At 39.2% G+C, this 24,523-nt stretch overlaps 2 protein-coding genes across 5 annotated transcripts in view; both read left to right on the plus strand.

Moving 5' to 3' along the window:
* rhoab (ras homolog gene family, member Ab) overlaps window positions 1-4,415 on the plus strand; it is a 12,076-nt gene extending 7,661 nt beyond the window's left edge. The window contains exons 3-5 of the mRNA XM_024293875.1: window positions 407-527; window positions 789-919; window positions 2,397-4,415. Coding sequence (XP_024149643.1) covers window positions 407-527; window positions 789-919; window positions 2,397-2,570 — 426 coding nt within the window. The 3' untranslated portion in view covers window positions 2,571-4,415. The remainder of the gene's footprint in view (window positions 1-406; window positions 528-788; window positions 920-2,396) is intronic.
* Window positions 4,416-10,242: 5,827 nt separating this feature from the next.
* Window positions 10,243-24,523, plus strand: part of sema3h (sema domain, immunoglobulin domain (Ig), short basic domain, secreted, (semaphorin) 3H) — an 83,799-nt gene continuing 69,518 nt past the window's right edge. For 2 of the 4 annotated variants that reach the window (XM_024293876.2, XM_024293879.2), the window contains exon 1: window positions 16,107-16,802. In XM_024293876.2, coding sequence (XP_024149644.1) covers window positions 16,703-16,802 — 100 coding nt within the window. In that variant the 5' untranslated portion in view covers window positions 16,107-16,702. Of the gene's footprint in view, window positions 10,355-16,106; window positions 16,803-24,523 lie in introns of those variants that run through there. The other 2 variants (XM_024293878.2, XM_024293880.1) reach the window with 2 other exon arrangements.

The following is a 24,523-nucleotide window of genomic DNA, read 5'->3' on the forward strand; positions in this document are numbered from 1 at the left end:
GCTTTTTTCAGTTTTTTAAGGCTGTTTTGAAGTTTAGCTATGTCTTCAGCTACATGCTAGGTGTTTAGGCCATTTTAAAAATGTTTTTTAGGCTAATTTGGCATTTAGCTAATATTTTAGATTACTATGAGCTTTAACGTTTTCAGCTATCAGTGTCAGTTGCCAAATTCAGCTTATAGCATTTACACTAGCATAATCGGTTATGCTATATATCTAGTTCATAATTATGTTAAAAAGTTTGGGTTGTAAAAATGTAGTTTTAGAGTGTTCAATAAATGTTTATCCTGTGGTGTGTTTTGGATTGTGGCCCTTGTCCGATTGAGTTTGACCCCCCTGCTTTAAAGCACAGTCAAGTAGTCTCAAAGTGTCTCAAAGCTTGACTTTGAATGTGTTTTCATTGTCTCAGGTGGAGTTGGCTCTTTGGGATACAGCCGGTCAGGAGGACTACGACAGGCTGAGGCCTCTCTCCTACCCAGACACTGATGTCATCCTCATGTGTTTCTCTATAGACAGTCCTGACAGCTTGGGTTAGTGCACACCACACACGCACACTGAAGCGTAACGTCTGACGTCACATTCCTATGCAAATCTTTGTTTCACTTCCCCATCATTTTAATGTTCCTCGGGGGTTATTTATAGGTTTGTAGATTGTGACATCAATTGTTGGGAAACAAAAAGAACTTCTTGAAAGTTTGAATGTAGACCTCAACATGTTATTCGTGAAATGTACTTTCTTTGTTAAACCTGAACACCCTCAATAGTTTGTTTTCTTCTTTTTAAAATGACAGAAAACATCCCAGAGAAGTGGACTCCAGAGGTCAAACACTTCTGTCCAAATGTCCCCATCATCCTGGTCGGAAACAAGAAAGACCTCCGTAACGATGAGCACACTCGCAGAGAGCTGGCCAAAATGAAGCAGGTAGCGTACCTTTTTTGTTTGCTTAGAATAACTCTGCAACAAAAATGAAGAAATGTTGAGACAGTTGTACACCTGATTAATGCTACAGATAGCAATATGATAGCCACCGCGTGATGGAGAGGTGCCGCTTGATTTTCTTTATTTTTTAATCAGACATTTACATATCATCACCGAGTTGCCGGCTGGCAATGCTGGCTGTGGCCGCCCTGCTGCCGCCACGCAGCCTCAAAATGTGCCTGGGCGGTCACCGACTGGTCATCATAAAACTTTGGCTTTTTTTTATTTTATTTTTTTTAAACCTCCATGGGCACTAAATGCATCTGCTGCCTGCGAATTCTGCGTGGCCATCTGCCAAATTCATGAATTCCTGGTGGCAGACGAGACGCTGAAAATCATTAGCCGGAAGCAGAAACTCCACAAGATTTTAGAGCTGTAGCCACTTTTATTAAAGCTTTTAAATGTAAATAAACTGTTTAGTCTTCAGAAGTAGCTTGAAATGTGCCAAAAGAGGGGAAACACTTTATAAATGTCAAAGAGGACATTTGACATCGGAGCTTTAGCTCCAGACAAGCGTTTGACCGCAGTTAACTTCAACCCTTTTTACATGATCAAGTGAATCTGCTTATTCTGTCGTGGAGAAAAGCAGATTTGCGCCAGTATAAAAAGGCTTTATATTACTAAATTGTTGCATATCGGTGATAAGCTGCTTTAAAGTGTTGCTTACCAGCGAAAAACTGCTTTTCTCTACAGATCAGCTGCTTCACATTGATCGTGTTAGGAGTTACAGTATGTCAAAGAGCATTGTAGGTTTTAACTGAGACCCCTCAGGTGTTAAAGGCTCAAAGGTTAAAACGCAAAAAAAAAAAAGTTACTGTTCAGGTCGATGGTTATATTAGTCCTTTTTTAAACCATAATATGCAGCATGGGTGGTCTCGATGTTACGGCTCTGGACTTCCTTCCGGATAAATTTCCTGAAAAACTTGCCTTTAGGCTTGGGGCTGGGTGTCCATGATTTCCAGAGACGATTCGCTTCACCAGAGCCTGGATCGATTTCATTCCGGCCTTTTTCAGTTCTTTTGATTCACTCATTTTAATTTAATTCTGTTCTGAGTTTAGACAATTTACACATTTAGACACATTTGTTTAGAAATACATTAATAATCTAAATATTTCCTTAAAAGAGTTCAGAAAATTCAGTTTTTATATATGTTCATTGAATCAGCAATGAATGTTTAGGTCGACCGAGTGTTAGCATTAGCCGTCCTATGGGAGATGCCAATAAACCTTAGCATCAAGCTAGCAGACTATATCTTTATGTTCTGAATCGATTTATATTTGTATGAATTGATTATTGATCTGTTGAGCTTAAATCAATTCTAATTGATTTTATAAACCCAGCCCTATTTTGGTCGCCACGCGGTGACATTTTGTGATACGTGACCGAATCCTAACCCTCCCCTCTGCTTTTCCCCCACAGGAGCCTGTGAAGTCAGAGGAAGGCCGGGACATGGCCGGACGCATCGCAGCTTTCGGTTACATGGAGTGCTCTGCCAAGACCAAGGACGGCGTACGAGAGGTGTTTGAGATGGCCACCAGAGCGGCGCTCCAGGCCCGCCGCGGAAAGAAGAGCAATAAATGCGTGCTGCTGTAAAAACAGCAGGCGTATACGGACTATTTGAACCCTGGCTGGTGCGCCTGGGGCGAGGGCTCGGGAGGGGGGGTGGGAAGAGTGAGGCAAAGGTCTACCACTGTAAACGGGCTGTCTGATGGACTCATTTACTCTGGGACTTGGGTTTGGGAATCTGGAAAGGAGAGGAATGGGTGAGCTGACTCGCTGTCAACCGTCTGTCTTCACCTGTGGGTGTGCCATCAGGTTGGGAAAAATTGACACCAGCTACCTGCGAAGAGTTGGTGCTTTTAGTCTTTTCAAGCCACATACACGTTAGGATAAGAAGTTGCTCCCAGTTTTCGTTTAAAAGCTGACCGCTACGTTGGTCAAGAGTACAGAACGGTTTAGTCCTTTCTGGGTGAGTTGACAGGAGCTGAAGGACTGTGCATTACATGAGAAACAGGCTATTCCTCCCACATTATTCATTCATGGATTTATCTTTGACGCCAAATGAATTTGCTGCTGGTTGCATCCTAATTACCAGCACTCCTACAAGCTGATTTATGAATAAGAGCTTTTGAAAGTTGAATGGTATTAGAGAAGTCCCATGCTATTTTTTTATTTTATTTAAATTCAGAGGTGATGTGTTCACGTGCACAGCTCGGTGCCACCTCGTCTTACTGCTGTTAATTCTGCTCACAGATTCCAATGAAGCTCCACTCTGGAGATGATCTGCTAAAGGTTCAGTTTGAAGGCAAAAATCGCTGAAAGCTGGTTTTAGATGTTATTCGGAGTCTTGACTGCAGCTTTGGTCTGAAAAATGTTCACTTCAGAGCAGCTCTGGAAACCTTCCATAGCGACTGCTCCTCTTTGTTCTGAAGAGGCGATGAGTCAGCACCTGCAGTTGTTGTCGCTGAATCTAAGAAAAATGCGAGTGAATCCCGGCTGTACTGGGTGACGATGGGGATGTTCTGAGCAGCACCGTCATCCTCCTCTTCCTCGGGTTTAGACCGGGACAAAGAGAAAGGAAAGGGCTGTTTACTCGCACACAAGTACTCAAGACGTGTAAAACCTGAACAGACAAAAGTGGCTCGTAGATTCATTTATATACCTTTTATTTAATTGAACTGTTGGGAACAGCTTTTAGAATTTTTGAGACAAAAGTTGACTCCTCGTCCTTGAAGTGAGTCTTCAGAAATATCAGGTTGGATCATCAAAAGTATTTAAAACTTCATTTTGTTTTTCTTCTATTTCGGAGAATCAATCACCAGCTCGTAGTGACAGTTTGAACAAAGATCTCAAAGTTGTAGATTTCTGTTCTTTTTCCTGGTCCCAAAGCCAGTCTTTGTTTTGTACTTTTTGTTCCAAGCTTTTAAATATGTCAACAGTATTTTAAACAAAATAGGGGGGAAGACTAGTACTCATTTATTAATGCTTTAGTTCTTTCTTTATTATGGGGCGCTTTATCTGCATTTCTATAAAGTAGGTTTGGAAGTCCTGTCCATTATTCTGTCCAGGTTTTTGTTGAGCAGTCAGGAGAACGGCCGGCCTCTCAGCTGCCTGTTCAAAATCATTGCTAGGATCACCAGTGCTGTCTATTTTTTTTTTTTAAATATACAATACTGGGCAAAAAGACAACATTTAAAAGCAACTCAAGTTTATTCTACTTTTTTATTTCTGAAATCTTTCTTGTCATTTTAAATCCTGACGTTTGGAATGCTGAAACAGTGACATAAACAAAGAAACAGGAAAACCACGCTGTATGCAAAAGTCTGTAAATATGAAATGTGGGTTTGTTCATACTAGAATATTCACATGCACATGACTGGAAACTGTATTTGTAAACTAGCTTTGGTTTGTGTAATAAATTACTTTCTATAACCTCCAGTTCTTTTTCATTGTAGTTTTAAGCTCTAAGGAGGAGAAAGGTTGAACACGAACGAAAAAAAGAGAGATTAGCAGCTTTTTTGATGATTTATTTTGAAGAAAAAAAAAATTAAAACAGCTGTTTAATCACTAAACAGAGATTTGGGGATTTCCAATTAAAACATCCATATCAGAACTCCCAAGGTTGTCTCTAAACAAAAATGGATTTAATTGATTTTCTGTCCAACCGTCTTTACATTGAGATGTGTCTTTGCCCATTTTTAAATTATGTGTCAAGACTGTATTTTTATTTAATCTTTTATTGGGGAAAATGATTGTAACATTCATATTTAAAATAAAGAAAACATTTGTGCACATTTTGTTTTTTCTTTCTCCTGAAGTTGAGGCAAAAATGATTAAAAATCCGAAACTTAAAGCTTCAGTCGCACCAAATGGAGGAAAACCCTATTGTAAGGCATGGTGGTGGTAGTATCATTTTTTAAGGTTTATGAAAAACTAAAGAATTTTATTTTTTTTAAAGCTCCTTTCCACTGAAATAAACGATGCTTGACACAGCTGTTACTGAAGAATGGAGAGGTAACAAATATCCTCATTAAGTATGACTCAGGTAAAAGTAACCGTCATTTTGTCTGCTAGGAAAATACCAGCACTTATCTCTTTAGATTTCCCAGCATCCCCTGCACTGAGGCCTGTGAGTGTGGGAGGCTGGGGTGAGGCGGCTTCAGCCTGTGTGGGATGATATTGGTAGCTGTGAAGTTAGAAAGCCGGCATCTGCGATTGTGTTTGCAGAACGAGGAGTCGCTCCGTGTCCAACGGAATGCCGGGGTTGTGTAAGCTCTGCCGCGGAGAAATAAACCCCTCTCAGATGAAGTCAAACTTACATAAGTTAGATAAAATATGCGGTTTGAAGTATTGTCAGCTCCAAATGCTGCAGAAGATTTTAAAAGTACACAGAAACACTGAGTGGTGGTGGAGGAGCAGCAGATCTAATTTTGCTCTCTCTGTTTACAGGCGAACGCAGAAACATAATAACAGGAATGAAGCAATTAAACCTGTGACTCACATTTGCTTAATAATCCCGAACCTTGAGGCAAATATTTTAACGATGGGCTTCTGGAGGATGGAAGAACACAGTGTGGCATATTTTAAGGTGAGGAGGAAGGATAAATATGCAGGAAATGGGAGTGTGGGCAGAAGGTGGACGTCCCTGTGGCGGACTATAAAAGGGATAGTGGGTGGATGTGAGGAAGGAGCAGGTTGGCTCGTGCTTTTCTGAGCTCCCTGTGAAATTAGCGTCCTCTTTTAAGAGGCCACTTTGTGTCTTTAGCGCAGCAGAAATAGAATCAGGCAGAACCCCTGTTAGTTTTTTAATTGTCAGCTTGAAAAAAACGAGAAGCAAGTCCTGCTTTAGTATCTTTATAGCAGGTTTTTTAATGGCGGTTTGCTTTGCTGGTACACTGTACTGGTATTTCTTGTCATTTTGAGTGTTTATGCATTTTAATTACTGAAACTGTTAAAATATCGATATTGCAGTATATTGCGATATTTAGATTGACCCTCGATGGGTTTTCATCAAGTATCGATCTTTTCTTTTTGTTTGAAGGAGCAGTAAACATGTACAAAATATCCTATTTTAGCAACATGCTAACATTTTTGGCTAATTTGTTATAAACTATGGTTTTTAGGTTAACTTATATCAGGGGTCTCAAACTGGAGGTTGAGTCTGGGTGAGGCTGGACCGCATCAGGGTTTCCACAAGAAAAGCGCTGATAAAACATTCCAGTGTTCTCAAATATCTTTATTTTTAACACAAAATAATGAATTTGATAAATTAAAAAATGAATTAAAAAAATAAATCAATCAGTAATAAATAAATAAAATAATAATAATGACCATACAGCAGAAACAGACGACTGAAGAAACCACATATTGACTGACTGACTAGAGAAAACTAATTATTTTTATTTAGTTTCAAATCTCTGTATTAACAGCGCCTCCTACATTCCTGAGCTGAGAGCAGCGGAGGACTGTGGGCGCCATTCACGAATCCCGCGGCAGAAGCGGCCGGCTCCAATGTTAATCAATGGTTCAGGCACGCTTTGAGGCGAATTGAAGCCCCGCGACGCGATATGAGTGACCGGTGCTGCACGAAGGTCTGTCAGCAGCTCAATTTGAGCGGCGAGGCGCGAATTGGGCAGCACAACAAAAAGGTAAGTACCTGAAGTTTGACAGGTCGCTGCGTCGCATCAGCCAATCAGGAACTCAGCTTTGGACACGTGACGTTTTCAGTAACCAGATCTGAATACTAGAATAGTAATCACACATGAGAGTTTTGTTCTGTCGCAACATGGTGGTTCACTGGCTGCAACCAGCCTTCTTTTAACATTGATCTTTCATATTAAGATGGGGCCGCGAGTCTGAGACCTCTGATTTAGAGTTTAGCCTCTATTTTAGCAACAAGCTAACGTTTTTAGCTAGTCTAGTTTACTGAGGAATTTTAGGCTATTTAAGCTAGTATTTAAGCAATGTGATAGCTTTTTTTGGCTAATTTGGAATCTACTGAGGTTTTTTGGGCTAATTTGGAGTTTAGCTCATATTTAAGCTAAATATTTTTGCAAAATTGTAATGTATTAGGAATCTTTAACCAGTTTTACCACATTTTTTTTTCAGAAATTTAGCTTAACTTCAGTTTTTTACTTTAGTTTTTTTTTAAAACAAAATTTCCAGTGTTTTAGCACACTTAACATTTTGCAAGCAGCTTTTGGATTTTTAGCAAATCCCTTCAGAAATTAAAGTAAATTGCGTCACCATTTTCAAAAAAAGCTTCAGCATCTTCAGTGACTGTCCCAGTTCCTGTTGGGTGAAGGCGGGATACACCCTGGATAGATCGCCAGCCCGTCACAGAGATCATTGAGCTGGATGGCTACGCTAGCCAAACGCCCAGTGGATAGCTTCGCGAGCTAGTGAGCTAATAGCTGCCGGTCCCTGGGCAGTGGAGCCCGCTCTGCTTGAGTGCTGTTGTAGCGCGCTGGACCGCTCTAGCTTCATGGGCTTATCATGTTCTTCTTATTTTCATCATGTCAATAATAAAAAGATCCCCCAGTTTTATTTTTATTTCCCTGATCTTGGATGAAAGCTCAAACTGAGCCACAGACAGATAGAAGTAAGGTTGGAAACCGCTCTCAGGTGAAGATCTTGCTGTAAGAGTTAAGTACACAGAACCCTGAGACTCTGAAGGATCTGGTGAAACAAACACGGCGATGTGCTTGCTGGTGTCTCTGTAGAGCTCTCCAAAACATATAAACCAAAGCTACTCGCTCAACATTACCCATGAAGGGGCAACTAATGAATTCCAGAACTTCAGATGTTGCTTCGCGGCAGGAGCGTCAAGGCGTTGAGCTGTCGTCAAAAGAGCGGCGGCAGATCCACATTTGCTTGGTGTGAATGCACCATCAGTCTGGATGAGTAGACTTTAGTCGGAATATACCCTCCATCTACAAACACAACTGAAGTTTTGTTGACCTTTGATCTTGGAAAAGGCCGCCATCTTGGGCGCTCCATCCCCCCTCCCCCAACACTTTTAAATTTAAACTCTTTCTGGGGATTTTGATCTGTCACTCCGAACTCCTCAAGCATCATCGGAAAGCTAATTTGGGGGCAAAAAATTTGGATTTCAAGTTTGTAGATTTTTAATGGTGTTAGCCACTTAGATCAACCTTTTGCAGACGGACAGATCATCATTCCTTATGAAAGTTGTTGAATATATAGATACCATTTTTGTGTCATGGGGGAAGACAAAGCTTGGGTGTAGGAATGCGTAACTAAAGAAAATTAGTTTTTAACCCTGTATTTAAAGGTTTTTAAAGCTTAGTTATGTATAAACATTTAAGAAAATGGAGATGATCATTTGAAAATCTGTTCTAAGAATCAAGAAAAGCTATTAAAAAGTCTTCCAGCTAACATTTACTAAGGGAAAAAAAAGACTGTTGGTCTGAAGAAACATCAAGAAAAGGAACTGGAGTCAAACAGGAAGGAAGGAAGGAAGCTCGTCACCGCCGACTCCACCAAACAGTGGCAGAGCTCTTCGTAAGACAAAACGATGCTTCTGGTGCAACACTTGTGAAGGAACGAGCAAGAGGGAGGGTGCTGCGGTTGACTAGCAAGACTGTTCTTTCTTTCTCTCTTTGTCCTCCTTCCAGCGCACCGTCTCCAGCAGACTCTCCCGTTTGCTCCTCGGGCGAGGACTGGCGCACTATCAGGAGCTGCTGCCGTCCTTATATACTGTTCTATTTTTAACCTCTCGCGAGCCAAACTATTTTTAACCAATATGAGCTCACGGCTCGCCCGGTTCAGCCAATGAGACGAGAGAATCGGGAAAGCGGATGGTCCAATCACAAGCGAGAAAAGGAGAGAGGGGGCGGGTTACACAAGATCCCATCATCTGCAGTGAAGGAAAGGAAAAAAGAAAGAGGTCTCACTCTGACAAATTTTCAAAAGACCACAAATGTTCTAAAAGGTAAATTAAAACGATTTTTAAAAAGTTTGACACTAATCGTGTGTGTCTATATATGAAAGAATAATATATATGTTTACTGTATAACAAAGGACTAAATTGTCTACATAAAAAGCTTTGACTTAAACATAAACATCTTTAAATTAGATATTTTCTAGGAATAAAATGAGTATATAATAGCATTTGTCTTCACGAATACTCACTTTTGAATATTGTTCCTAACAAAAAATAAATAAATAAATAAAAAATAAAATAAAAATCAGAAACTAAATTCTAAAAACACTACTTTCGTAAATAAAACATCTGCATGGTTTTTGTTATGACCACAGGCTGCGACTAAGACAGAGATTGCCTGCTGGTTGTGAGTCATCATCAACACACCCACTTTTGGGTTGTTTCCAAAATTTAGAACTTAGATTCGTATCCACTGCGCTCACGGAAACATCGTGAGGCATCTGTTCCTCTTGTGACAAGACTTCGTCTGCTTACATAGGCGCGTGCGCACACACTCACACGTGTATTCTACCGGTTTGTGCCTTGGCGCGCGTCCCCGAGAACCGCGCCCCCGCGCCCCAGAAGTTCCAGCAGCGCATTACGCCGGGAGCGCGCAGGAGGAGGTCAAATCACATCGTTCCGAAATACGCACTCCACCCTGTTAGGCACTTTATCACATCTGTTTAAAAGTTTAAAGAGAAACTTTAGCTTTTGTGGAAACATTTGAATGAGAATATTAGCAGTAAAAAATAAAGCAGATAGTTAATATATTTTAATTTTCTGAAACCCAAGTTTATGGAGTATGAAGGCTAATATCACCAATTTTAATTTATCATCAACAGGTATGATGTGAAAATAATACTTACCACTTTGATTAATGAGATACTGGATCATAGGTAGCCTACAGCTTCAGTCAGAAGAATTTACTCCAACAACAGTCAGTAGGTCTTTTCATTTCAATAACTCACTCCGAAACATTAAAAAGGGGGAGAATTGGGGGGATTTAAATAATAAAAATATCAGTTTAATCACTGAACTATTGCTTATAAATAATAGTTTACATATTTCAAATCCGTAGTTCAACCTTCGCAGTCTTTTCACTGGCTCAGTCTGACCTCTAGTGGTCCACATGGGTTATTACAACACAAACGTTTTAAATAAAGTTTTAACCACTTGTAAAATTTTTCAATGCCACTGTTCTCTCTTCGTCTGAATTCATATTCTATTTTATAACTTTTTGCTATGTTTTACTGAAACGAAAAATCAACTTTATGTATATAAAATGTTTGGGTTCAATGTTGTTCTCGCGGGATTCTAAAACATCGCGAGATCTTCACCGTTCGAGGCGTGTACAAGCAAGAAATCGCGCTAGATGGCGGCACTGACTTTTTCTGGGAAGAAACCAAAATTGGTTCGAAAGAAATGATAAAAGGTAAGGTTAAATATATTTAACTCTCATTAAAATTGACAAAAAACGTTTTAAAAGAATGTATTAAATGTTTAATAGTTTGTAGGAGTAAAAAAATACTTCAAAACAAATAAAGAAATTTAGAGAAACAAAACTGAATTGAAGCAGAAACTAAAGAAGACCCGAGGTAGCAAAAGAGGATGCAAAGAAACTAAACGTACAAATATCCTCCTTATTATTTCCAAATGTATTTTCTAGATGACCTTGCTTGAACTGATTGCCACTTATGGTGAGGAGCTGCTAATTGGAAATGAAGTGATGGTAATTATTTCAACAGGAACAGCTGAGGTGTTTGGAAATGTAAACCTGGTGTGATCATTACACAAACAGAATGCAAAAACCTGCACAAAACTGCCTCAAATGAACCATGGAATTCAATAAAACTTGTCTATCGATCAATTGAAGTGTGCTCGCAAATTTTTAAATCAGTTTCAAAGAGAGTGCATCAATATGAACAAAATAAGAATTAAGATTATTTCGATTAGTAGGATGGCTGGGTGCTTCCTTAGAGATGGGGGGAGAAGCTCGGGGACCCGGAGAGAGCTCCTCTGCTTTGAGAGGAACCAGTTGAGGTGGTTCAGGCATCTGGTCCGGATGCCTCCTGGACGCCTCCCTGGGGAGGTGTTCCAGCCATGTCCCACTGGATAGGAGGCCCTGAGGAAGATCCAGGACACGCTGGGGACACTACATCTCTCAGCTGGCCTGGGAAATCCTCGGGGTCCCCTCTGAGGGCAGGAAAAGTCTGCTGCCCTCGTGACCCGATCGAGGATGAGAGGAAGAAGATGGATGGATTATATGGGTGATTGTTTTGCGATTCATTTTTATTTTTACGAAACTGTCATTTTTGGACAGGACACTGCAACACAAGGGGAAAACAAATCCTTAAAGCTGAAGTATAAAAGCAGCAGACCACTACAAATGTTGTATTAGTTTCCACAGTCTGAAATTGGGATTTGTGCATCGTCACAGGTGAAAAAAAAAAAGTCAGAATGTGATGTAAAAGTGAAAACTAAATTTTTTTTCCAATGGTTACTGGGGTGAACAACTGTCCATTAATTGGTTGATTGGGGATCCAAATCCCATATTAGACAGGTACTCAATTCCATTCGGTTCGGTTCTGGTTCAATTCCATTAATTTCATTCCATTAAATTAATTCTATTCTGTTCAATTCGGTTCCGTTCAGTTCAGTCCAGTCCACTCCTAAAGTAAACAAAAAAGTTGATATTCTACTGTTGGGCAAGACACTTTTCTAAAACCTGTAGTTTGCTTTTGTGTCTGTGAAATAATGAACTGTAAATCAAGGTTTCGTAATTCCCGTCCTCTTTTTTTTGTTGCTTTTTTCCCATATTACGCTCAGTGATCATGCGCTGCAGATGATCGTATATCTGGTATCAGGAGCCCCCCGTTTCACTAATTGGCATCTGTGAAGTGGCCATGTTGGGTCAGAAACCAAACAAAACGACAAGATGGCTTTGAGGTCTCATTAACGGCTCCATTCTCCCTCACTTCAGGAAACACGGCGAGCGGACATGAGTTAATGGAAGCTGTGTGTGTGTGTTTATGTGCTAGCCAGAGAATAGCAGTAGAGGAATCTGAGATCAGCGACAAAAGGGAACATCAACCAGAACTTAAATGCTAATTGACTAATTTAGGTCATTTGTTGGAGGAAAATGCGAGGCTTTTTGTTTGACCTAACCGAGCGTTTACTTGTTGTTAACAAGCCGACTGATGAGGCTGGCAACAAGCTTCAAATGAGCCTGTCTTAATGGCCTGGAAGTTTAGAGTTTTTCTGTTTGTGCCAGCCGCTTAAAAAAACAATCCAGTGACACAACGTCATTTCATTCTTTAATGATCCAAACATTTGGTCAAAGTTTTGTAAATGTATCAATTTTTTTTTTAACTGTGCTATCCTTGGCATGTTTACATTAAAAGTCAGCGCTACAAGACAGCGTGCTGAACTTTTATATTCAAGGATTTTTAAAATCTTTAATGGTGTCTGTGGAAGACATGAAATCCTATCCACCTTTGTCATGGCAGGGATCACACATCAATTTAAGGGTCGGGTCATCTGGACCCCAAAGATGGCACAAAGCTTAAAGATCCCCTCCAATGAAAATTGTGTTTTTAAGATGTTTCTGTCGCATTTTTCTGATGATGGAGGACATATGTAAAGAAAATTAAGACTAAAATGGCTTTTCGGAGTATTTCTTTATTCAAATCGTTTAAATCTGGAGCATACAAAAAAAAACACTTTAACAACAGATTAAAAAAAAGTGATTGGAGAGAATCTTTAAAGCAAAAACTGAGATAGTGTACAGTTAAAGTTTAACATTTCTGGAATTCATTTCCCTAATGGGAAATAAAAACTTGTTGTTGGTGAAAGAAGATGAACACAAGAGGCAGCACATGAATCATCAACTCCCAAGCTGTTAAGATCACGGCGTGATGTGAAGTTTTCCTACATTTTTCTTGTTTCTCCATGACCTTCGGATTTTGGAGAATTCCTCAAAACTGCAGGAAGTTGTCCATCCTCTCCGTACTGCATAAACACTTGAAGAAATTGTGTTGCTAATAAATTTTAGTGACTAAAAAAAAAAAAGTTTAAGAATTCCAGTACAGTACCAGTTACTCAAGAAATGATGCAACCATCATAAATCTATGTTCTGCTGTAGTTGGTATTTGTTTTCCTCTTCTTGCCAGTAGATTTATGTTAACACAATCATCCTGCTGAAGGTCACCTCAGCAGCAGCTGGTTACACAATCTACAGTGACTTTCTTTATGTTGACCAATTGAGAAAACTTCAGGGTTGACTTAAGTTCCCCTAACTTAATTAGTATGTGTGTTATCAGGCCAGAACACTTTAATCCCAATCATTTGAAGTGCAGAGTCATAAAAAAACACTAATTGTCTGATATCGAACAAGCAGGGAGAATTCATCCCAATTCCTTCGAGGGAATTGGTGCTTCTTTGTTTTGTGGGAAACCTAAATTCATTATTTATCCCAGAAAAACAGTAAATTGTCCCTGTTGTGAACTTCAGCTGTTGAAAAATTCAGCCTGAATCCCAGAGAGCTGGTGTCTAATGACAACAACGGGAAGGACGATGCCGGCTTTACAGACACCATAAATATAGTGTTTTTAACAAGTCATTGTAGCATTTTTCTCATGATGGAGAAGATGAATCCTAAAACTACCTTAATCAGGAGCAAAAAAAAAAAAAAAAGTCATTTTAAAAAGCTTGTTGGTGTGATGTAGGACCTACAACGGCGAGCTTCCTGCTCCGCTCCATTCTGATTCATCTGTTCCCCGTCTTTCTTGGACCTTGTGGCGTCTTCTTCATGGGCCCGCTGCCATGCGCCATGATTGTTTGTGGGTCCAGGGTTAGCTCTGTAAAATACTGTTGATTTTGATCTGTGGTAGGTTTTATAGCTCTTATTTTAGACATGAACACATTGCAGACAACATGGAGAAAACTCGTATCAGAAAACAGGTCGCGGGGGCAGCAGTCTAAGCAAAGATGCCCAGACTTCCCTCTCCCCGGCCACTTCCTCCAGCTCCTCTGGGGGGACCCCGAGTCCCAGGCCACCCGAGAAACATAGTCTCTCCAGCGTGTCCTTGGTCTTCCCCGGGGCCTGCGCCCAGTGGGACATGCCCGGAACACCTCACCAGCTTAGGCATCCAGGAGGCATCCGGATCAGATGCCCGAACCACCTTTTGGCTCATAACAACAGTTGAAAAATAACTGGACAGAATAGCGTAGTTTTTCACTTTGCTGACAGCGGAAAACATGCTAACATATCATGAGGGTGCTACAGCATCCCAAACATGCCAAAAATAAATATAAAGGCTTTTAGTCTGGCAACAGCTTCACCCACCGGTGAAACAAGGATGCTCTTTACACATCCACTCAAAAACGACTAGATCCATGTACGACTTTATTTTCCTCGCCTTAGCTAACATCTGTACGGCTAGATAGCTCCAATTTTTACAGTGTTAGTTCAAAAAGATTTATGTATGATAAAAAGTGTGCATGAATTAGTCCATAGGGTAGATGACGTCTTTATCCTGGTGGGAGAACCTCAGACTATAGATGGATAAACCCCAGAGGCTTGACGTTGATGGTGGTAGTCCAGTCTACGACACTGTATAGTCCAGATGGAGAATGGGGTGGAGGAGTGCTGGCAAAACCGTCCGGAATGTAGAGACATAAACATCCATGAATTTAAAAGCAGAAATGAGATTGTGATTGGCATGGAAAAGAAGGCAGGAGTTTAGCTATTGATTTAAAGTCCCCCCATGATATTTTTTTTAATTTAAAAAATGTTCCCAATAATGCTTTAATTATGATTATGAAGTGTTTAATCAAAACTCCACAACCTAAATATCTTAAAAAGCCATTTTTCATGTTGATCCTCCGAGGGGGCGGGGCTTTTGGAGCAGAGCTGAGTAGCTCCGCCCCTGATCCCCCCCCCGTTGAATTTCGATTGCTCTGTGTCTCGCTAGCGTAAATCTTCACCACTGCTACATAAAAACATCCATCAATCTGGGTAATGTCCAGCCGTATGGTTCTGATCCGGATGTCAGCTGGGACGAGGAAGTGAAGATCTTCATGGACAGAACTTCCTCCAAAATCCTGATTCTTTCTCCTTCCAGTTCACCAAAGACTCTTTTAGCTAATTCTCCAATGTTTATTGCTGTGATCAATACATTCAATCATTGGTTTCTCAGAGTTCTTGATAAAATAATCAAAGCTAACATCAAAATGCTCTTTCATTGATTTACAATCCTTTCCAACTGCGGTCAAATGAGCCGCCGTTCACATTTCCGTGGTCACATCAAGAAGCTCCGTGGAGTCTGGTGGAGATTTTCCAGCGTTCTCAGTCCTGCTACCGTAAGTATTGGATGAAACTCACACCAAAAATCCAGTGATGCTGATTTGACCACAGAAATGTGAACGGCGGCTCATTTGACTGCAGTCAATGTGAAGATACCATCTTCTCTTCTCCAGAACCTGAACTAGACACTAGGAACAGATGAGGGTTTAGTGCATGTGCAGCAGAGCTGTTGTGACGTAAGGAAGGCTCATTCATTCAAACAGTCTGTCTGTGACAGTTTTAAAAAATGATTTCTTATAATATTTTTCTCTTTCAAAAGAAAAATGTCACACATGTTAAAAACATGATTGTCATAGGAGGGGACTGTAAAGTGAAGGCTAAATTGATGAGTGTCGTGTAGAGAAGCCACCCTACATGGAAGTGAGTTAGATCTTCTTTACTGAAATTGGGCCAAAGCTTCACCTTGGCGTTGTTAGGGACTGTAAGCTAGTGGAAAGCGCGTAAACAGAGGGATGATGGGAAATGGGGGCAGGCTTACACCGCTCCCACAGTCCTTCCCTCAACTCAGAGGTGAATTTCTGCTACCATTCTGCAGAAATGATGTCCTACAAAATGACACAGGTGTTGGGGATTTTTTTCCTAAAATAATCATAAACAACAGACTTCTGTTTTAAAATAGATCAAAAGATGATCAGTGGGACTTAAATGAGTACTTTTGGGTGAAACAGAACATTTTGCAAACGAGTTTGACTTGTTTTGAGATGATTGTGTTACTTTCCTTTTATGGCTACACACATATTCAAATGATGATAAAAGACAAACAAAATTCATAGAAGTTTTATCTTTTTTGTGTATTTTTAAACAGTAAAGTAACATAGTTTAGCTAATTGCTTTGCTGTCAAACTTTAAAAAGCAGAGACTGAAGGAGTCAAAGGAAAAGAAAGATGAAGGGTGGAGGAGAAAGAAGGCCAGTGAGATCTGAATAAACATGAAAGCTTATTTCTTTTTCTCATTTCCACTTTAACTAGGTTTTCCCAGAGCAGTGAATGGACGAGTGTGTCTGCTGCGTTTGTGTGTGTGTGGGTTGGGTGGCCACAGAGATCTGGGATCTCTTTCTCCCTCCGCCTTTCAGAGGGAAAGAGAGAAAGCACATGCAGGGACGAAACTCAGAAGGGTAGATAGCTGTCAGGCTGCGAGGAGGCAGCGCAGAGACGACTTCGTCTTTCTGGGAACATGTTGTGTCCTCTGCTGCTCTGAAACCCACACAAACACAGATGGTGAGGTAGAATGTGTGTAAGTGCTGCTCCTTCAAGAAGTGGTGAATTATTCTAAGGATTTTGACTCTTGGACTGTTGAAAGTGTTTGGATTCAGCATCTTTGTAAGTTGGAATTACACTCTGAAAGGACCCGAACATTCGAGTCTCAACCTGAATTCAAGACTTAGGCTGAAGTTGTCGGATTGAACCCGTGGAGAAGATGTATTTGCTGGTGGCATCAGCGCTCCTAATCCAGCTGGGGTCCACTCTGACGGGAGCGTGGAGAGCATCTCAGCCGAGACTGCAGTTCACTCACTCCGGTAAGAGCCACATGTGCTTTCAGCATGCCTCTGACCGTCTACTACATCAGTCATTCTCCCCACACACGCCCACACACACACAGGTGGAATGACTCACACCGTTCCCTTTAATCTTCCTTCTTTCCCTCTTCATATATTTGACAGATTATGGCAAAGTTTTCTCCTTCTTTTTCCCCCATGATTGACTGAAACCTCCTTCAGCCGTCTCCCTCATACATTCAGAAGCTTTGTCTGCAGACCCAGATCACCACTCCTTCTCTTTGAGACATTTCCAGACCTGTCCACACAACCTGCAAACCAAAACACATCATGGAATTATCATCTTGTTATGCTTTTTTTTTAAAAACTGATTGAACATTTCCGAGACTGATCAGATAGGATAAACCGAGACAGGTTGCAGTCCATTTCACATGAAAGTGAATGCAAGGTGCTAGATTTTAAGAAGGAACAATAGATGCTTTTTCTACAGAGGATAAAGGAGGTTAAAGTCAAAATCATGAATCGTTTTGACTTAAAAGCTGAAATATCCGTATAAATAAATAAAGTTACCTAAAGACCTGCTGTTGTTGCTGGTCATCAACAGAAGTTAAGCACCCACTTAAAAATCGTGTTTTTAACATGTTCTTGTAGCATGTTTTTCCACAATGGAGGACTTATATAAAGAAAATTAAGATTAAAGCTGCATTTCTAAGTATTTATTCATTCAAATTGATTTGAAAATGGTTTATTTCAAACAATCAAACAAGAATGCATGTGAAGCACAATTAACACAGGTATACATTCGTACTAAGATATTTCAGACAAAAGATAACTAGGCATTAAATCATGGATAGCTTGAAAGGGAGCGGAGGAAACGAACTTATATAACCCCACCCCGGCTTGACTATACCATTTGCTTAGCATGAATGATCATTTTCTCGTTCAAAACTTTTGATCATATATGTTTACCTAACTAACGTAAATCGATTATTGATCTGTCAAGCTTAAATCAATTTAAATCGATTTTATCAACCCAGTCCCATTCACAAGCTCCCTGCTCCACTCAATTCTGATATATTTAAATAGATCCATTAACGTCTTCATTTTCCTCGTCTGAGCTGGTATCTGGCTCAAAACTGTACGGCTGGATAGTTCCCATATAGCATGGCATTGTTGCACTGCTAATGTTAAGTTCAGGGTTGTGAGGGGCCGTAAGCTAGTGGGAGTGAGTGTAAACAAAGGGATGATGGGAAATGAGAGCAGGCCCACAACTCGGAGCCAAATTTCTGCCGATCTTGAAAAAATATGTCCTGGGGAAAAAGTTTTTTTTTTTTATTTTATTTTTTTATTTGCCTAAAATGACATAATCACAATTAAATACCAATGGGAATGCTTTGAAAGTAAATCAAAAGATGATCGAAAGCGGACTTTAAATACATTTCTCCCCAATCAGAACAAAAACAGTACGAATGCAGGTGGGACATTTTTTTTTATATATATATATTGTATATCTTCTTGCAGTTTGTTAGCATCTTGGAACAATTTAGCAATTATTCATCAAAACCAAAGACATCCTCTCTGTCATAAATTTACCCCTTGTTAGCACAGCCCCCCCATCCCCCGTCAGCATTTGAAGAAGTGTCTGTCTGTTGGATTATTTATGCCTTACAAAGAAATAATTATCAGATGGCAGAAATCCCAGATCCACATCACCACCATGTTAATTATTTCTTGGCCCCGGGCTGATCTGTTTACCTCTGTAAAATCCGTGAGCTCCATGCTGGTTAATAAAACTGGATGTGAACAGCAGAGCTCCCTTTGGAATATAAAGGTGACTGCAGGTCTTCGAAATTTCAGCACTGAACTGCATAAACAGGGAGTTGCATAAGGATAAACTGTGGAAGCGGCATGTTTGTGGTGAGCTCCGGCTCGGATAGTCGGTTGACGCTTAAGCTTTACGCCTGCTGGGACCATCAGAAGTGTTGGGCTGACTGCAGAAGAGAGGGATTTGAACATGATGGATGGGTCACAGACAGGTCATTTGACGCTTTCAGAGTGGTCTGTTCACACAAACAATGGCTGACTTAACACTTTGACCCATGTTGGTTGTTTGCTGATAACAAACAAGAAAGATCTGCTTCTTGTAATTAAAACGTGATGGTTTGCCCCCTAAGCTCAGATTTAGGGAAATCCTTTTAATTGAAGGGATTTCTTTTAATTTCCAATTATTATAATTATTGGAGCCACCAAACAATCTGATTATATAAGTTCTACAAGCTCAATAAATGATGGTGTTTACAAGTTGAAGGCGAAAATCAATACGACCTAAAAAAGTAGAAAAATTGAATAAAACTGAACTCTTTTTGGTTCTTTGTCAGGTTTTTGAAGCATACATTTGCATGTATGTGTTTGTCAAAAGCACATCTGTCCATAAACAAGCCCGCTTGGTTGTCAGAATCGCTGCCCACGTTTCTATTTTTCTCACAGCCGAAGCATCAAGTGTCTGAGCAGCAGAGGTCTCTATAGGAGCCAGAATCTGTGGAGGATTTGATGAGCCAAAGGGAGAGATGTCTGCCATAACGCAAGCTTTTTCTCCTCTCTATGGGAGCGCGACACGCTGGTCACTTCCCTTCTGAGGTTTTCCTCAGACAGAGGGCGGAGATTTTTTCAATGGATGCAATTACAAAAGGATTTCAGCTCCACTTTATCATTTAATGTGTGAGATTGTTTGTCGTTTAATTTGTGTTCACTTTTTTTTAAACATTTTTAGGACGACTTAAAACAAATGCACTTTCAGTCTAGCTTTTACGAGTCTTTATTTATGTTAAAGGGGCCATACCATGACAAAACAACTTTTTGAGCTTTTAAGTGCATTATAATGTTCATTCTTCACTATAAAGAACCCTAAAGCGGTATTTTGATCCATTCTTGCATTTAAGAGTAATTCATAGATAAATACCTGGTACTGAACAGTACAGGTGAAGTTTTCCAGATTCCTTCGTATTTCTTGCAAAATGTAAAGTAAATATGTGTACAAACAAATACAAATTAATTTCTAAGTTCGTTGTTGTTTTTCTTAATCAAAATTGTACTGAAGTAACATTATTAGAACAAATGTATGGTCACATATCTTTTCTAAAGTGGTTCCACACATTGGACTGTATGGTTGATCATTTTTTGTTGCCATCACTTGTCCACTACGATGAGACTTGGTCATTTTACGGTGTAGTAAGATAAACCTACCATGTCTCAATCTAAATGGTATTTTTAATATAAATACAATTAATTTATTTTATTTGAAACCATTTTTAATGGTATATATTATGTTTGATCGTAGGAATAGAAATCGATTAATCAATTAATTGTGAAGCCTTTATAAAATAGACTTTTTTGCAATAATGCATAGATTACAAACATGTCAAATTGGATTCATTTAATGCAATGATTGTCTGTTAAAGTCAAGTTTAATTTGTTGATTTTCTTTATCAAAATCTATTAATTCTGTTCAATTACTGTAAAAATGTTCTGATTTGGTGTAAGGAAAAGTTTAGTATGTGAAGGATTTGATAATTGCATAACATAACCAAATAACAGAGTCTAAGCAGACCATGAAGGTGTTTTGTGTTTGCTGCACCTACAACTTAGACAAAACCAAATCATCTATTCCCTTAAAACAAAGAATGCAAGCAAGTTTTACTGACCAGTGAAGCTCAACAAAGAGTTTTTCAGTTCAGACTTACTGGTGTCACTTCTGGATAACTTCATTAACTCACGTGCTGACAGCCAGCAGGTTTCTGTGAGTTGTAGGTCAGACATATTTTCTTTGTGTCAGTGTGCTGCTAGTCACCCTGGGTGGGAATTAAAGCAACAAAACCTGGCTTAGAGGACCGTTGTTGTAACCATTCAGGCAAGAAAATAATGAGAAGGACGTGAACAGCAGGGCGAAAACGCTAATGTAAAGCCCTGGCGACACGTGACGAGGAGGACAGATGTTAAGAAGCTTTTATGGAAAGTCTTCAAAAGCCAACATGGTCAAAGGAGACTTTGCTTACTTGGGAAAATGTTTTTAGCTTGACAAATATGGATGTAACTCACCAGCTGGATGGAAAAAATAAATAAAATGTAACTCTGAGATATGAAGATGGGGCTAAATAAAGATAGGAAAACATTTCAGGCTTGAATATGTACATATAATTGAGTAATGGTCTTTTATTGTAAACAAAAAGAGTTTTTGATGTTTTTAACATGTACTCGTACCATTTTTCTTATGAAGAACATATATAAAGAAAATTTAGCTTAAAATTGCATCACTGAGTACTTCTTGTTTCAAGTTGTTGTAAACCGGGAAAAGACGAATAAATACTGTTTGAGAAAGATTGTATTTGGTACAATGGACGGATGATGAGCTCCCTGTTCTGCTCCATTTCGATTAAGTTGGGCTGTAAAATAGCAGGATCACATTTAAAATAAATAAATAGATGGGTCACGGGAAGTGGGTGCGGATTTACTCCGCATCAACAGTCTCGCCTATTTCTAATGAACTCGAAAACGACAGTTTTTAAAAATAATTTTAGCTAAAAGCTGGATAATCATAATTAAAAGACCAGTGGGGATTGTAATAAAATAGATCAAATGATGATATGAGTAGGTCTTGAACACACCAATTTCATAGCTCTTCTAATATTTTAGTTCATTGCTCGCGCATTGAAAATTGGTACCAGAGAACGACACTAAAGCAAAGCAGAGATGTTGGCATTGTCAATAACCACGACTTGACTGCAACTCGAACCAGATGGTGCAAATACAGACGGTTCTCCGGGCCAAATCAGAGCCAGTGCTTCTATAATTTTATTATATTAAAATGTTGAATTATTAAGTGGAAACATGGAGTCTGTCATGTCATGGGTGTTGCCCTCTGGGTCGTAATCAAAAGCAAAACATGGAAAGCAAGCACAGAAATCCCCTGCTATTATATTCGATTTAAGGCTACTGAGGTCACCAAAGGTCAATGGCAGAGAGGCAACAATACAAACACACAAACAATATTGATCTAGAAATACATTCTGATTTCTTAACATTCTTGTTGCCCTCTGAGTTTGCATTCTCATGTCTCTGTGGAAGGATACATTTATAGAGATCATGATGTCCACAGTTTATATTTTAAAGTATGCAACGATTCTTCCCTTTTCATTAAATTAGTTGAATATATTATGGTGAAAATCAGCAGCTTTGCAACAAAATAAATTGATGAACATGAGAAACTCTTCCTGTTTTCCTGCATCAGTTTTTTTCTGAATATTATACAATTTACACACTAAATGTGAGTTTGTAACTATGTGTTTGCATTTGTACTGTACTTTCATATGTTTGTAGTTTTAGTAGTAGTTAGTTGCTCGCTGTGGCTCTTACAGTTTGGCTTTGTAGTTTTGTTCAGTGATGCAATCAAACATTTTTCAGCTACTTTTTTCAAAGATCAGATTTAGAATATTTGTTGTTTTATCACAATAGACATTATTGGCCACAAATCTAGTTGTTGAAATAATATAATTATAATATAATAAAAATATTGTGATATATCCCCAAATTGATTCCCCTGTACACCCTATGGACCACATAGGCAAAGATACTCCATCACATTTGTACACACAAAAAACTTTCTCCTCATTACAGATTCAAACCAACAAACCATTGCTTATAGGAGGCCAGGACCTTATCCATTATGTCACTGGGGCTTTCATTATGAAAACCTGAAAAGGCAGTTCAGAAATCAAAAGGATAAAAAAAAAGGAATGTGGAAAATCCAGATGGTAAAGATGACAAAACACAGCAGACAAAACAAAAATATTAAAACCATTAGAGGAAAAACATTGATAAAACAAAGCAGAAATTCTGTAAATTCACTCAATTTTACATCTGAATTATGGACACAGCAAGCTGCTTAAATGCTACACTTTTGTCACCTTTGTTAGCTCTGACATCCAAACACAACCTGAAAAAAGTTAGTTATTCTTCGTCCAAAATCCTTTTTGAACTTTGTCTTTTATTTTTTATACTTCTGTTTATGATTATTTTTTATTTTATGAGTTTAAAATACATAAAAGTAAGAAACCCCTTTACTACACTGTTATAAAACATGGATGCTCGTACGTTAAATAGAAGTTGACATTCACACAATTATTTTCATTTGTTGGTCAAAAGGATGTGTGGAAACGTTTTAAACCTTGATTTTTCTATTTTTGACCTAAATCTACCAAGTTAAATGTTGACTAAGTTATGTATTTACCCTTTTAAAATGTCCGGTTTAAGCTAAATAAATAAATAAAAAGAGAGAAGATATGAACTAGAAAAGCTGCATTACCTGCAATAATGCTAGTGTGAACGCTTAAAATAAGCTAAACTCAAAAGTAGCACAACAAACCTCAACAAATTAGCTAAAAATGTTAGCCTCTTTCGAGGTAAACTAAAAAGTAACCTTACAATTTTGATAACAAATTAGCCAAAAAACATCATGTTGCTAAAATGTTAGAAAATTGGCAATAAAAAAGCTCAGTAGATGCCAAATTACCAAAATGAGCTAGCATAATGCTAATATAGCAGCTCATTGGGATCAGGTGAATCACTATAGTGTAAATGCTTTGAAGAATCCACACAAATATCTAAACATGAGCAGTTTTACCTTCTAACAGTGAAGCACTTCCCTATGGCTAAGTATTACCGGTTAATCCCTAACTTTAGCTCAAACACATGCACACTCCTTAGAGTAATGACTCAATTTTCCCACCCACTCCCTAAATGGAAGTGTGATTTTCTTGATGATAGATGGCAGCTGGTGATAGCATTTCTACCACACACACACTGAGACACTCAAACACAAAGTTAGAAATCCATCCATGAGCAGTTTAAACAGGACTGTCTTTAAAATCCATGACCGTATAATCATCAGCTGAAGTAATACAACTCTGTGGCTGTTTTAGTCAGTCGTTTTGAGTCTGTTAACCCACACAGAGGCAGAGTCATGTTTAATTCATGCAGCATCCACTTTGTGAATTAGTTTGGCAGACATTTAGTGTTAATCAGTCACTGGAGAAGGCTTACTTAGGAGGTGACTGTGTGAGACGGTAAAGTTACCCCACTGCGTCACTCTGGATAAACCGACAAATTACAATGTAAATGTGAAGGATGGCTGCCGTAGCATGCAAACACAATGGTTAATATGCATGTTGGATTAGTTATATACATAAATTTACAAGTTTGTTCCCTTTTTCTTATGGTTTTATGTTTCCTAAAAGAAAAATAGAATTTCTATGTATCATATTTTGTGCTGATCTAGCCACTGGGTGGCTCAGTGGGCTAGGTGAAGGACTGACACGCAGGAGCCCTGGGTTCGATTCCCAGGGTTGTCCACTGATCCCCACCCAGATTGGGTCCTTAGGCAAGACCCTTGACTCTGCTGCCTAACTGGGTCCCTGTGCCCCTCAAGTACAGGGTTGTGTCAGGAAGGGCATCCGGCGTAAAAACTCTGCCAAATCACTGATGCAAACAGTGGGAGCTATTACGCTGTGGCGACCCCGAAAGGGATAAGCCGAAAGTGAACTACATATTTTGTGCTGATCTGAAATTTTTACTCAGGATTTTTCAGGATGTTTGAGATGTATTATACCTTCAATTATTGGTAACTATAAGGCTGGGTATCACTATTAAAGGCCCACTGGGATCATCTTTGGAGTTATTTTAACTCAACG

This window comes from Oryzias melastigma, linkage group LG7, assembly GCF_002922805.2.
Source record: "Oryzias melastigma strain HK-1 linkage group LG7, ASM292280v2, whole genome shotgun sequence".
NCBI classification, from domain to species: domain Eukaryota; kingdom Metazoa; phylum Chordata; class Actinopteri; order Beloniformes; family Adrianichthyidae; genus Oryzias; species Oryzias melastigma.